The 15,717-nt window shown below is 36.8% G+C and overlaps 3 protein-coding genes across 3 annotated transcripts in view; 1 reads left to right on the forward strand and 2 right to left on the reverse strand.

The window, feature by feature from the left end:
• Positions 1-1,349, reverse strand: part of LOC107666100 (mitochondrial glutamate carrier 1-like) — a 9,200-nt gene extending 7,851 nt beyond the window's left edge. Inside the window, exon 1 of the mRNA XM_016457240.1 lies at positions 1,252-1,349. The gene's annotated coding sequence lies outside the window, so the exon portion shown is untranslated. The remainder of the gene's footprint in view (positions 1-1,251) is intronic.
• A 6,329-nt stretch (positions 1,350-7,678) lies between these two features.
• LOC107666041 (thyrotropin subunit beta-like) lies at positions 7,679-8,452 on the reverse strand. Its single transcript, XM_016457132.1, has 2 exons — positions 8,294-8,452; positions 7,679-7,972 (listed from the first exon to the last, which is right to left on the reverse strand). Exons 1-2 carry the CDS (start codon positions 8,450-8,452, stop codon positions 7,679-7,681), a joined length of 453 nt encoding a protein of 150 aa, XP_016312618.1.
• Positions 8,453-11,460: 3,008 nt separating this feature from the next.
• slc5a8l (solute carrier family 5 member 8, like) overlaps positions 11,461-15,717 on the forward strand; it is an 8,846-nt gene continuing 4,589 nt past the window's right edge. The window contains exons 1-8 of the mRNA XM_016457107.1: positions 11,461-11,814; positions 13,023-13,088; positions 13,299-13,350; positions 14,130-14,197; positions 14,440-14,594; positions 14,916-15,056; positions 15,150-15,279; positions 15,361-15,449. Of these exons, the coding sequence (XP_016312593.1) occupies positions 11,461-11,814; positions 13,023-13,088; positions 13,299-13,350; positions 14,130-14,197; positions 14,440-14,594; positions 14,916-15,056; positions 15,150-15,279; positions 15,361-15,449 (1,055 nt within the window). The remainder of the gene's footprint in view (positions 11,815-13,022; positions 13,089-13,298; positions 13,351-14,129; positions 14,198-14,439; positions 14,595-14,915; positions 15,057-15,149; positions 15,280-15,360; positions 15,450-15,717) is intronic.

Here is a 15,717-nt window from a genome sequence, read left to right on the forward strand (position 1 = left end):
GCTACAGACGGCAGTCAACGAGAGTAGCCGCTTGCAGTCGGGGGCGGAGTTGAAAACGGAGCTGTCAAGCCGGACACTTTCTGCTCCCGTTAGTGACGCTCTCGCGGTGTTTGCATACTCTATCACAGATGAAGTGAAATAAATGCAATTATTTGTCAAGTATACAGACGTTTCAGAAACGTTTTCATGAGCAACAGATATATATACGTCTTATTAATACATCGCCATCTGTTAATAAAGTGGGGGAATTTATGCTTTCATCAGTGTTTTATGATAAACGTGACTCAATATAACATTGCGACTACAGTAAAAAAGCTATTACTGTTCTAAAAACACAGATTTGTGGCTATTATTGGAATTGAAAAGGTTAGAATAAACCCGAAACACACGTGATAGTTGTCATGAGGTGAATCTGGCCAATCGTGAAACGGCTGTGTCGTCATCAACGCTCCTGCAGCCGCTCTGGAGAAACGCTCTCGCGGTGCTTTGATGCCACACGTGACAGTGACGTGGCGTCGGCGCCGTCTCAAGTCGGACAAAATTACTAACCGGCATGCACTGCTTCAAGTCAGATTGCGATCGATCTGCGCAGTGCTGCATGAAGTCGAACGCACCTAAAGAGTCGACCCAAAAGAATGATTCATTCACGAACTGGAAACCGCTTATTCGCTTCACAGGAATTTAGCAAGATAACTCAAGACCTGACATGTTTCAGTGACATTCCTCTTACAAACGCCCATTAGTTCAGACTTGCAAACAAGCTTAAGTCTCGGCATGTTATTTCTTCGGCAATTTTATAACTATTTTCACAAATATCGTTCCTAATTCCCAACATTTTTGTGGCTGTTGCATTAAAGATAAAGATACAGATAATACAGTATTAACGAGAGTTCATAAGGCAATGAACATTTTTTTATAAAACAATTCTCAAAAGCAACCCTTTGAATGCAATGCGGTTAAGGAAATTCAGTCAGCATTTCTAGAAAAGCGGAAATGAATTAATTTACCCGGTTTCGCCTAACGGTCTAAACTACAGGTTAGTTTCACGGCAAATAAATTAAAACAATTAAAAGAACATACCTCCAGCCCCGAATATATAAACATTTTATGAGTATATTACCGGTAACCGTTTGGGCGGTGAAGAGCTTGATGCACAACAATTCTATTTCTGCTATATTTCTACTATTTAACTTCTATATTAGTACTAGCACATAAATCTACTTTACGCTTTTCCCCAAAATAAACACTTACCTCAGAAAATGAGCAGCAATCGTTCAAATATTTTAATGAGATTCCGTATTCTAGAACCTTCCACGACGAGGAACTTTGAATGAACGTTTGAATGGAAAACTCCTTTCATCTTTAAATAGGAGGCGGGGCATTTGTACCGGATTTACATTTACTTGTCCAATCATTTGCCAGTCAGTTCTAAGGAGGACCTCCTACTATGAGTCAAAGCCGAGGGGTGACAGTGGACACGGTGTCAAATTACAGCGGCCATCTGGAAAGAACGGGTATTTTAGCTCAGTTTGTTCTAAACACAATAATATGAATAATAAAAGAAAAATAATTAATTATGGTCATGATTTATATTATTTTTCATAATACATTAAGCACTCGATGACAAAGGTAAACATATTAAGCCTACCATAAAATATAAAATACTATTATTTCATTATTATTTGAAATATTTACTTTTGCTTTGACATTTCTTCTGTAATTTTCATCTTTTCTGATTCCCTATTAAAAAAGAGATATTGACAATGTTTTGTTTCCCCAGAATAGCACACACAGATATAGCCTAGTGGATGTGTTCTCCAGCAATCACAGAAACTATCAAAATGACACTTTCACAGACACTAATTCTTTGATTGCCCTAATTAACATTAGAATGCTTATGTAGAAATGGTAAACACTGGGAAAAGCCCAAAATGAAAACAAGCGTTTCCCACACTTTCCCCCCTGAAAGCCTATAATTATAACCTGTGTTGTGAGACACAATATACTTGTTTGGTGTAGCTAAGTAGCCTAACTGTGATTAAGAGATGTAGCACATTGACACCCTCTTCCTAGAGCATGATGAAAGTAAATACCGAGATGCTTCTTCTCAGTGAAACTCCAGAAAGATCAGTGATCGACGTGCTAATCTTTGTTTCTCTGGCTGACAGTTCTAGTAATAAAGTTCTAAATTAAGTAAACATTTGACTGATATGCTTAAAATAACAGACAATGAAAGTACAGGTGTTCTATTAAAACTATCAGGCCTGCAGCTGGTGGTTATCAGTCAGAGCAACATCTTTAGCTCATTGACTCATAACACGTGAACTGTTGATCAGTTCTAATTTAGATGACGAGACTGTATTCTTGTGTCATGCTGTTATTTTATCTTAAAGACTTTTCTTAGACACATTTTTTTTACAGGTATTCACTTGTTGAGACCTGTATGAAAGTTATTTAGGTCATCTTAAAAGACCCGCTTGGAATGTACCTTAAAGACTCAAACACTGTTGAACTTGCAACAACAGTCCCATTGAAATTCAGCCTTGGGCTTCTCAACCTTTGGTTCATGTTTCAAGTCTAGACAGTTTTAGCAAGAGGAATGCGGCACAAAAATTCCACTGGACCCTGAACACATGGGGAAGGTATGCTAGTCCCACCAAGCCTGCAAAAGACTGCTGAGCAGCCAGATTCCACCAGCTTTATTGTTTGATGTATTATTATATCAAGGCATTGGATTATCACAACATAGACTCATGCACTATTGTCAAGAAAGCCTCTGCGCCATTCTCATTTGATTGGCCAGATTGTGACCAAGCCGACAGGAATCCTTGAATAATATGAAGGGGATCACGTTGGAATGGCCGTCTCTGCATGTGAATGAGCATGATTAAAGGAAAACAAACGAGAAATAATGAAATAACAACCAAAAGAGAGAAAACAACCTCCATGCTATTACATAATCCATGCATGACAAATTAAAATGTATTGATTTGTACATGTCTGGACAGGGAACAAACGGAACACACAGTATTTTCTTTTTTTCTTAATTATATCATGTGTAGTAGTTTTCCATAGTTAGGGAGGATTAGGTCATGTTTGGTTGACAGGACACTGACTGAGAGGTGGGACCTAATATATTTCATTTGTTATCTGCCATGAACCCCAAGCATGTGACCATGGTGTCAGTTCTTGATCCACCTCTAGGCAACACTCTTCTCAATTTTCTACCACATAAAAAAAGAAGAATATATTGTTGCGTGACAGCCATAAAAGAAAGACGTAGTAACGCTGGTTACAATTTCCCATAAAATACAATATGACCTATAAAGGCAATAACAAAAGGACTAGAATGAATGCAAGCTTGGGTTAACCATCCTCTGAGCTCATAATATAAATAACCCACAGCTGTTTGCCTCTCTAAATATGCATTATCTAGCAATGAGTGCTCATTTACTACACACAAACACACCGCAATGACGGCTACTTCTCAGACAATTCAATGTTAATGACACTGTATACAATACAAAGCAGTTCTTTTAATGAACAACATTTACACAAAACAATGCTTTACCAAGTGGCACAATTTCAGAATCAGTATTTAAATGGCCCTTTCAGCCTCCCAATCATGCTCAGTTTAGCAACATTAGTTCAAACAATTGAATGCGTTTTTAGACGTGATCTGTTTGATGACTAATGGCAGACAGGGTGAATACTTTTTTATATTAGTTTTGCAGTTCTGGCCAACCCGATCACATTAGAAAATGTTACAATTTTACAAGGTGGAGATTTTGTATGAATTTGTACGAAGTGATTCATACAGAAACATGCCATTTTTAGAAAAAAGTAAGCATGAAGGACCATCAGTGGGACGTAAGCATGTTGTATGAAAATTGTATGCATATTGGACAAAAGAAATCCTACAAATTCATATGAATTATAGCCACCAATTCACCAAAATGAAAAATTGATTGCCATGAGAGTGTGATGCTTCTGGGTCTGAAATTACTTCACCTCTTGTTTTGCTTTGTCCTTACAACCAACTGGAAACCACAATGGAGTATGAATGAATGATTTTGTACAAATTTGTACAATGCAATTTACTTAAATTACCAGAGAAGTAAGCATGAAGTTCCACTCCTAACTACACCCATAAACCTAACCATCAAAAGGACATAAGATCATATGAAAATATACAAAAGAGATTAATGAATTAGACACTAATTTGCCAAAATAATAGATATGGATTGCCATCAGAGCATGGTTCTGGGACTGAAATTACTCACTTCATCTCTTGTTTTGGTTAAAGGATTAGTTCACTTCCAGAATGAAAATTTCCTGATAATTTACTCACCCCCATGTCATCCAAGATATGCATTTCTTTCTTTCTTCAGTTGCAGATAAATTTTCCAACATGACTACGTAATGTGTGAAATTGAGCTTGTGCAAGATGAGCATTTGTGGTTAAAAAGTATATCTTTTTTTTTTTAAGAAAATGACTGATCGTTTATAAGAGCCTTATTCCTCGGCTGGGATCATGTAGAGCCCTTTGAAGCTGCATTGAAACTGCAGTTTGGACCTTCAACCCATTGGCTCCCATTGAAGTCCACTATATGGAGAAAAATCCTGGAATGTTTTCCTCAAGAACCTTTCGTTTTGAATCTTGGATGACATGGGGGGTGAATAAATTATCAGAAAAGGATCATACAATCCCTGCCGGTACGAGACTCGAACCCGCAACCTTTGGGTTACGAGTCCGACTCTCTACTCTCTAGTAGTAAATAGAACATAAAAAAATAAATAAAATAAAAATAAAAAGCAAATAGATAAAATCTCAGCTAAAAAACTAATTATATCAACATTTAAAAGATATAACAAAATATAAGAAATAAAACCAGGATTGTCATCAAAAATCGAATACAGGGATAGAACATCAAGGGACATTGAAAGCGATGGAAAAGTAATGCGTTTTGAGTAGAGATTTAAAAACCTGTAAAGTAGGAGCAGATCTAACATGAACTGGTAGGCTATTCCAGAGTTTAGGGCCTACAACAGCAAAGGCACGTTCACCCCTTTTCTTTAATTTAACTCTAGGAACAGTGAGCAATCTAAGACTACTAGATCTAAGAGCTCGAGAGGGGTTATGTAAGAAAAGCAGTTCAGATAAATATGAGGGAGCTAAGTTATTTAAAGACTTGAAGACAAAAACAAGGATTTTAAACTTCACTCTAAAATGCACAGGCAGCCAATGCAGAGAAGTTAAGACAGGAGTGATATGGGTAAATTTCCGTAGGCCCATTAAGAGTCTTGCTGATGCATTTTGGACCAACTGGAGACGGGCCAAGGTAGTGGCATTCATTCCACAATACAGTGAGTTACAGTAATCTAAACGTGATGATATAAAAACATGAATTACTCTCTCAAAGTCTTGAAAAGAGAGGAAAGGCTTGATTTTAGAGAGAAGACAGAGATGAAAGAAACAAGATTTAACCACAGAATTTACTTGACTATCAAGTTTCAGCTCACTGTCAAGCAAAACACCTAAGTTTTTAACAAGGGTTTTGACTTGGGATGAAACAAAGTGATTACTCAGATATTTTAAGGGAATGCCACTAGGGGGACCAAAAAGTATAATTTCAGTTTTCTTTTCATTAAGGGTGAGAAAATTTGATGACATCCAGATTTTTATATCCTTCATACAAGCCAACAAAGTGTCAAAGGTGTTACTATCAGAGCGTTTAAGTGGCAAATAAATCTGGGTATCATCAGCGTAACAGTAAAACGAGACATCATGCTTCCTGAAGATAGAGCCCAAAGGGAGCATGTACAGAGAGAAAAGTGTTGGTGCAAGTATTGATCCCTGTGGGACCCCCCATGGGAGGTTAGCAGCTGGTGACATGTGGGTGTCTAGTCGAACTGAGAGCCTCCGGTCCTTTAAATAGGAACTAAACCAGCTAAAAACGGTACCCATCAAGCCCACATAGGACTCGAGTCGGGCAATGAGAATATTATGATCTATCATATCAAATGCAGCAGTAAGATCTAACAGCACCAATACAATACTATCACCCTGGTCAGTTACCGTATAGATATCATTTAACACCTTTAATAAAGCCGACTCAGTAGCTACTATGAAAAGTTCTGAATCCTGACTGAAATGTTTCATAGATGGAATTTTTTAACAAAAAATAGTTTAATTGAAGTTGATCGACTTTTTTGAGAATCTTGGAGAGAAAAGGCAAATTAGAGATAGGCCTATAATTAGCAGGATCTGCAGGGTCAAGATTTGGCTTCTTGAGAGATGGGACTACTAGTGTATGTTTGAGATCAACTAGTATGGTTCCCAAACTAAGTGATTTGTTGACAATAGCCAGAAGATTGGGTCGCAAGGTCTCAAAGAGTTGTTTAAAAATACGGGAAAGAATGATATCAAATGAGCAAACAGTAGGTTTTAGTTGAGCATTTTAGCTAAATTTTTTAGAAAAAATCATGAAGGTACAACCCTCACCCCACCGTAAATCTAACCATTATGGGACTTAAGCAAATCATATGAAAATGTATGTAAGGAGTCAAACAAATTCATATGAATTAGCTACCAATTTGCCAAAATGTAAAATGTAGCGTCTGGACCAATCAGACACACCATTTTTCATTTGATTTAACAAATCAATTATTCATTAGATTAACAAACATTCACAGACCCCTCACCCAATAAACATACTGGGTGCCAAGATGTCTGTGAAAGAGGCCCAGGACCCTGGTTACCATGGCAACCGTGACACCTTTGCATGTTGAGAGTTCTCCCTCTCACTACATTTTCCATAGGAAAGACACATAATGCACAGCAAAATGGACTCTTCTCTAATTAATTCATAGGAAAACCTTTATGTGAATGAACACACATCTCCTCAGGACATTGTGTATACCATTACTGTTCTTGTATGTTGTCTGTTGAATTGTATACTGTTTTGTGTGTGTGTTATGATAGATCACTAGTTAATATAGCCCCACCGATACCATGTAACTTACACTGAATGTTCGCTGGACGAACAGATTGGTTGATGGCCATTTAACTCTGCTATAGTTACTACTGGCAGCTGATATAAATAATTGTAATTAATCATAATTCATTTTAATTATTTATATACATTTCCCTTTTGAGCTAATTTGCTACAAAAATTATTACAAATTGCCATGAAAGTTTGTTGGTTCTGGGACTTCACTTCTCGTTTTGCTTCTATTGCACGACAAGCCTTTGTCTTTACATTTTACTGGAAACCACAATAGAGTATGAATAATTACACACAGACACAAACTTTTAAACCATAAACACTAACAATAATGATAAAAACTCATTTTTATGGAAGGATTTTCACTCTATATTTTTTATAGAAGCACTGCCAATCAAACACTAAAACATCACTAAAGTTTACAGAATGGATATTATCCATAAAATCATAAGTATTTGAACCACATTAAAACCACACCTTCTTTTGAACCACTTTTGGCCTCATTAAATACATCATGCGCTTGATATAAAAACCGCAAATATAATGTGTTAGTGTAAGGCAACTTTGTGACATAAGGTTTACTCAAGGATTACCTAAAAAAATAACTGTACACAGTCAACTGCTACAAACACTTTGTTTAATTTAAGTTTTAGTTAAGGACTAATCAAACATTACTCATACTGTTCCCAATATGCCTGGATGTAGTTGTTCTCTTCAGGGTCAGGGTACAAATGATGGACAGGTTTGGAGCACTTCATGCCAGCGTTGCTGGTTTTGTGGGCACATTCATCACTGTGGGTATTACATGTGCTGCAGTGGCAGCTAAGTGCCACTGGATAGGTGAAGTGAGGATCTGCATGTGAAGGGCAGCCGGGCAAGATGGCCGTCCGGTACTCTACTTCTTGATATGTGCAGCCCCTCTGAACCAGGAAACGAGGACCCACCAACTCCTTCACATTACTGTCCTATAGGACGGATATTGTGATGCAGATTTAGCCACACTAAATCAACATCCCAGTTATCTTAAAATGTCTATAAATTGCATTACTCATGCTCCTATATTTCCAAACCCATTCAACCTTTGTTCTTCCGTGGAACCCAAAATAAAATTACATTCAATGGAAATACATTTTTTTTCTCTGTTTGTGTTCCACAGAAGTCAGTCATACAGGTTTGGCAAACAACAAGATAATTATCATCTGCTTGTTGTGCTGCAAGCTGGAATATCTCTCCTTGGATCCAGTTCCCTATATACATCTTCAATTTTCCTCACCGTGTTCGCTTACCCTGGAGAAACAGAAGCCCATGCAGATGGTGGTGTTGACAGCCACGCAATAATTGCACTCCTGTCTCTCGATGTAAATGGTGTACTCAGTGGGTGCACACATAGGCATGGCTACCTTCATCAAAATACCCAGCATGCCAACCACATACACAGGAGACATAGCTGGCGGAATAGCAGGATGTCTTTTAAAGAGATACGGAGAACCAGAGTGAATATAATGAAAAATAAACATTAAAAATCACAAAAGTAGACAGTAAAACAGGCAACAATATTTAAAAGTCCTCTTAAACTAGAAATGACATTTTTTTGAGAACTGTGAGTGGTGCTGGCACTTGCTGTGGGTGGTTGCTGTAGTGCATTGTTATGTGGTTACATATGCTGCCTTCCAGCACCTTCGAGTTGGGCGTTTATTATTGCGACATGTCACGCATTCAAATTGGAAACATAACATGGAAGCAGTAGAACAAATGAAATACATTGTGAACAATAAACCCACATAATTACATATGAATTCAAAAGGATGAAAACACATTTCTATCACTTATTTTGACATGGAATCACAACAAAATGCAAAGTTAACCGTAAGAGTTGAGTAATTAAAACCATTTGCTATAGACTTGCTTTCTGATCTCCCTTTATACTGTATAACTTATACACATTATCTATATTATAGATATTCACATTTTCACTATGTTTTAAATTGATGCCTCTTCCAACGTCACAACTACGCAATTTGTCTATCACAGAATTCCGAGTTTATCACTCGTACATGCGACTTTGCTTCGTAATTACAATATTTCCAACTCTGCTTGAAGGGTAACCACAGTAAGGGCGAATTCCAAACGGAAATGGTTTTTGTACCCTTGAAGGATACTTTGGGAAGGGAGTGCCATTCGTAGGTGGTGAACACCTTAAATCCATTCATGAAGGGCCCTTCCACAAGTCCGTTTAGCGATTTTTATTATTGTTATTAACATTATTATTATTATTTTGTTACAGCATGCAGTGACGCAGCGCTAGAAAAAAAAAAACACAGAATTGAATGTTTAAAATGGAGATACTTTGAAATTTCTACACCGTCTTAAAAACGTGACATTGAAAAAGCCTTGGGAACTTTAACTCAAAAATACACATTGAATGTCATAGCTATAATTTCATGTGTCTTTCTGAGCTTTCCTAAACGTTTTGACTGTCAAACAGCAGTATTATAGTAGAAAATCAAAGGACCACTTACCTGGAGGGGATCTGGTTTAGCCTGTTTGTGTCGAAAGGCTGCTGTTCTTATACAGACACTGAACATGACCTCCATCTGTCTCCATCATCATCTATTGTGCAGCATGCATAAAACTAATGTTTTCTAACCAAATCACCCGCATGCTGTATGCTCACCTTTCAGGGCCCACTAAATATTCACCTTGTATCTAAATTAGTTGCTGCTTTTCATGCAGGTCTGTTACATTTGAATATCAACTAAAGTCTCAAGTGTTTCTCTTAAAATGACTTGTAAAATCAAAAATAAAAATAAAATTAAAAAAAAATAATTAAATGAGCAAAATAAAAAATATAAACAATTAGAGATTTTTAAACATTTTTTTAGGTATATTTGGTTTTGGTAGTATCCCATCTCTTGTTCTTGGAGAAACTTTATGATAATTTTATAGTAAAGTCTGTGACCTTTTATTGCAGACTTTGTATCTGAGGACAGTTGGAGACATCGTTGAGATCTCAGGTAATCTCATGAATAGACAATCTACAACTATTAGTAAAGTCTAAGAAAAACAACTAGACACTAGAGAGACACTAGAGAGATCTCATTTGGGATTTTCCTTTCCTACAGTAGCTTTTTGGGTCTGATCCAAAATCTATCTTGCCACTGTATGATAGCTTTGGTATAAACATATATAATGTCACTTTTCTACAATAATTACAGGATTCATTTAATACTTTTCTAGTGTTCCTAAGATACTCAGTGTTGAAATATATCCTATGTCGGTTATGTACACAAATTAAGCTGTATAATAACATGGCAACAAATGGGTTTCATTTACTCATCTAGCTTGACATATCACACACCTGATCTTTACGTGCTATCAGCTCAGTCAATTTACCGTGTTCTCATCATATAAATCTTTCATGTCTTATCTGGTGTGCAAAGTTCACAGCACAGTATAAAAAATGGAAACGTAAATGCACGCACAGTTTGCATGCAATTCTTTCCAGCTGAGTGCTTCGCATCTTCAGCGCTCAAATAGGAGAAAGAATGCCATTAAAAATAGTTTTGCAGCTTGGAGAACCTGTAACAGCATCACAACGACAAGATGTTTTGACGGTGTCACAGATTAACTTCCTAATGTTGATTTACTGGAGTGAACTATAGGTTCATGTTCACAGTACACGTGCCATTGAATAGCATCTATATGTGATTTTAAAGCTATCTTTTATGTACGCATATCTGATGACGTCCTATAAGAACCCTTGTTTCACATGCTGTTAATAATTGCTGCATCTTATCACCTGTAATGTTTCTGTCAAGCTGTAACTGAATGGAAAACTGCACACAGTTTCTGATTTACCTGGAATCGTCAGTAGACACTGATTCAACAGGACCCACAAGAAACATTTTAAGCTAAAAACAAAAGTCTTATTTCAAGTAAACTTCAAAAGAGTACCAGGAACTGAAGAATTTGACATGACCTGCTACGGGCACATGATGAAATGGTATGTTAGTTCTGTTCTGGACGTCCTCTGATCTTCTGAAAAGAGCCTAGAGCTTCTTGCGGTTTACCTTATTAGCTTATCAATGGAGGGCAAATTAGTTGACTGACCAAGCGTGGTTAAAGTCAGCACAAAGCGTCCTCCTAAATTCATTAAGCAACTTTGATTAAACTGTTCCTGCAAGATTAGGAATAAAAAACATTCACTTTTTATTACAATGTAACTTGATATGTCTTCTGGCCTTGAGGGATCATTAACCCAAGTTTTTTTGTGGTTGGTCCAAGATTACAGAAGACCTGACTTCTTATCAGTTATTGGCACTAACAGGAGCTACTTGGTTTCTTCTCCTGTTGGCAAAAGCTTCGGAGGAATTTCCAGCTGAACATCACTTCTGACCGGCGTGACACCGGCTATATAGCTTTTGAAGGTCTCTCTGAACGCACTTTCCGAATCATGCCGGGCAGCGGAGGTCCAGTTGCGACGTTCTCAGTATGGGACTATGTGGTGTTCGCCGGCTTGATTCTTTTTGCTGCGGGCATCGGCTTGTTCCAAGCCATCCGTGGACGCAAGGAGGCCAGCAGTGATGAGTTTCTCCTGGGCGGCCGTCAGATGACCGCAGTGCCTGTGGCTTTGTCCCTCACGGCTAGCTTTATGTCAGGTATCACTGTTATTGGCACTCCTGCGGAGGCGTATATGTACGGCACACCATTCTGGCTCTTCGTCTTCTCCTACACCATCATGTCCACCATCAGCGCTGAACTCTTCGTGCCTCTGTTTTACCGGCTGAGCATCACCAGCACATACGAGGTAAGAGGGCAACACTGGGCACAAGGGGTTTGCATGAGGACAGAGAACAGAGACAGAAAACACCATTTGTGCCTGTGCTTGCTAAAGAATCAATTGATGGAAATAGAACGAGGACCAGAGAGAGAGAGACAGTGAAATAAGGATTATTAAAGGAAAGAGGTAATGTCAGGATAGCTTATTTGTGACCCTGGACCACAAAACCAGTCATAAGGGTAAATTTAAACATCATCTGAAAGCTGAATAAATAAGCCTCCCATTGATGTATGGTTTGTTAGCACAGGACAATATTTGGCCGAGATACAACTATTTGAAAATCTGGAATCTGAGGGTGCAAAAAAATCAAAATATTGAGGAAAATCACCTTTCCAAATGAAGTTCTTAGCAATGCATATTACTAATCAAAAATTAAGTTTTGATATATTTACAGTAGGAAATTTACCAAATATCTTCATGGAACATGATCTTTACTTAACATCCTAATGATTTTTGGCATTTTGACCCATACAATGTATTGTTGGCTAATGCTACAAATATACCCGTGCTACTTATGACTGCTTTTGTGCTCCAGGGTCACATTTGTATAGATTTATCGCTTCTAGACATTTTCATAGTGAAGAGTTTTATTGTATAATCCAAAGTGCAAAAGCTATTCTTGGTTACTGTCCATGACCGCTGTACAACATTTCCAGTTACTTCAACTTAAAAACTAAAGTTCAGTTGCTGCCTTCAATTTTATGTATAATCAAATTGTCTGTACAAGCCATTTCAGGTTCAATTATTTTACACTAACTTTAAAAATAAGTTGAAAATGGTTAAATTATTTTGAATTAAAGTAATAGAACAAATGTTATTCTAAGACTAACTGGTTACATAATTTTGTGCAGTTTGGAAAAACAACAACAACAACAACCAAAAAAAAAAAAGAAGTAAATTCAAAATATTTTAAAATGTAAAATAAATCTAAATGAAAACAAAAAGGTATATATTTAGAGTTAAAATAAATCAACGACGTGTACTTCGGTAAAAGGTTTATATAATGTGACTTTTCAACACAAGATTCTTATCATTAACCTTTAAAACAACAGATGTTAACAGTATGTAATAGTTGATCGTACAAACCGAGATTTGTGTAATTATGTAAATTATATAAAGCAAATTTGTTGTTTCGTTTGCTAATAATTAACTGAATTGGTCACTTGTTTTTGCAGTACTTGGAGATGCGTTACAACAAGCTGATACGAGTGATTGGAACCAGCATGTATATTGCTCAAACCGTGAGTTGGCTTTTAGCTTCTTGCGTGACTTTATACATAACTAAACACGCATTGCAATTGCATCATCGTATTTCACTTTGGAAAAACAATGTCTGTTGGGTCTATGCTTCTTTCACGTCATAATGTTGCATAGGTGTTGAATATATTGAAGAGTTTAAGGCAAAAGAGATTTTTGTCCAATTATCTAATGGGTATTGTTATCTCTGATAGGTTTTATACACAGGCATGGTTATCTATGCTCCTGCACTCGCACTTAATCAGAGTAAGTAAAGAATCATTTCCGTTTATTAATGTTTGGATAATAGAAGTATCTTATGCTCATGAAGGCTGCATTTATTTAATCAAAAATAGAGTAAATCAGAAATCATTCTAATATGCGGATTTTCTACTCAAGAAACATTTCTTATTATTATCAATGTTGAAAACAGTTTTTTATGGAAACCATGATTTTTTGATTAATTGGAATAAATTATATTTTAAAATATATTCAAATAGAAAAATTATAATCATATTTGGTAACACTTTATTTTGATAGTCCACTTTAGACATTCTACTAACAGTAAGTAACTTTGCAACTACATGTCAACTAGCAGTTATTAGAGTATTAGTAGACTGTCTGCTTAATACTATTTTGATGGGTCCACAACGTACTGACTATAAGAAACTTTGCAAGTATATGTCTAACCCTAAACCAAACCTAACATGTAGTTGCAAATTAATGAGAATTGGTTAACGTAGTTGCAAAGCTACTTTTACTTTGTAGAATGTCTAAGTGGACTATCTAAATGAAGTGTAACCTAATATTTCATAATATTAGGGCATTTATCATCAAATAAATGCAGCCTTGGTGAGCATGAGAGACTTCTTTCAACAACATTAAAAAATTGAATCATTCCGAACCGGTATTGTATATCAAATCAAATAAAGCTTGCATGTAAACGCATAGGGTGATTATTCAATTAGAGGCCCTTTTCTGTCCCAAAGGAGGATTTTAGCAAATGAAAACACATAAATATCTATAAATAAGCTGTTGTGTTGCAGTCACCGGTCTGGATCTGTGGGGAGTGCTAGTGGCAACAGGGGCCATCTGCATCATCTACTGCACCCTGGTCAGTAACATAATTCAGTTTAATCGCAATTTCACACAGTGTCCCATACACTCCTGCCTGTTTTCTACTTTTACATCAATTTCCATGAATAATAAAACCAGTAAAGGCTGTGAAAAAAGACCCATTTTCACCAACATTGCTGTCTTTTATATATTATTCTCAGCCTTCAGGTGCTCATCTAAACTATGATTTGCACGAAAGGACAAAATGTTCGTCTTACGTGAAAATGCTTTTGTTAACAGGGAGGGCTGAAGGCAGTGATATGGACAGATGTGTTCCAGATGATCATCATGTTGAGTGGGTTTGTGGCGGTCATCGCTCGTGGAGCTGTGCTGCAGGGGGGATTTGAAAAGATCTGGAATGACAGCTACTATGGCGGACGTTTGGAAACGTTCAGGTAAAGAATTCTGCACTAACATACAGTACTGTTCAAAAGTTTGGGGTCACTTTTTAAAGAAATGTATACTTTTATTTAGCAAGGATGCATTAAAGTGATGCAAAGTGACAGTAAAGACATTTATGATGTAACAAAAGATTCAAAATATTACTGTTTTTACTGTATTTTTGATCAAATAAACAGCCTTGGTGAGCATATATTAGAACAAAAACAATTTGTACCGACCACAAACTTCTGAACAGTAATGTACAGTTAAATACAGACTACTTCAGATGGACAAACAGACAGATATTCTAACAAACCTCTCAAATGGTTCTTCAGTTTTGATCCTGATCCTTTGAGACGTCATAGTTTTTGGACAATCGTTGTTGGCGGCAGTCTGATGTGGACATCCATGTACTCGATCAACCAATCACAGGTCCAGCGCTACATCTCCTGTAAGACAATGACTCATGCCAAGCTGTGAGTATGTTCACTCAAGACATGATATTATAAAAGTTCACTCATGCTAACATGGTGCAAACACTAGTGTCCTGTCAACATTTGCCCACACAGATCTCTGTATTTGAATATGGTGGGATTATGGGTGACAGTGAGTTTGGCCATGTTCTCGGGTCTCACAATGTACTCCATCTATAAAGACTGTGATCCTTTCACCAACAAAGATGTAGGAGCTTCAGACCAGGTAATACAAGTCCCAATAGTGGCGTTTTAATCTGTACTCACAATGCTTATGCTTAATCTGACCAAATCTAATGTTCTCCAGCTCCTTCCTTATCTGGTGATGGACATACTAGCAGAATTCCCAGGACTGCCTGGATTGTTTGTGGCTGCAGCTTACAGTGGAACATTAAGGTGAACAACAAATACATGTCTGTCAGATAAATCCACCCTCATCATTTTGGGAAAGGTTTTCTAACCAGGACCATTGGAAATATATATTTTTTTCTGACCAAGGGCAATTGTTATAGCAGTGCCAAGCCAAATAAATATAAATATACATTTAATATACATATACATATACAATAAATACACCAAACTATATTAAATACATGATTAAATAAATAATAAAATAATAATTTTGAATATGTTTAAATATAATTTTTTTCCAGTTATACTTACA

The sequence above is a fragment of the Sinocyclocheilus anshuiensis genome, unplaced genomic scaffold (genome assembly GCF_001515605.1).
Source record: "Sinocyclocheilus anshuiensis isolate Anshui unplaced genomic scaffold, SAMN03320099.WGS_v1.1 scaffold447, whole genome shotgun sequence".
Taxonomy (NCBI): Eukaryota; Metazoa; Chordata; class Actinopteri; order Cypriniformes; family Cyprinidae; genus Sinocyclocheilus; species Sinocyclocheilus anshuiensis.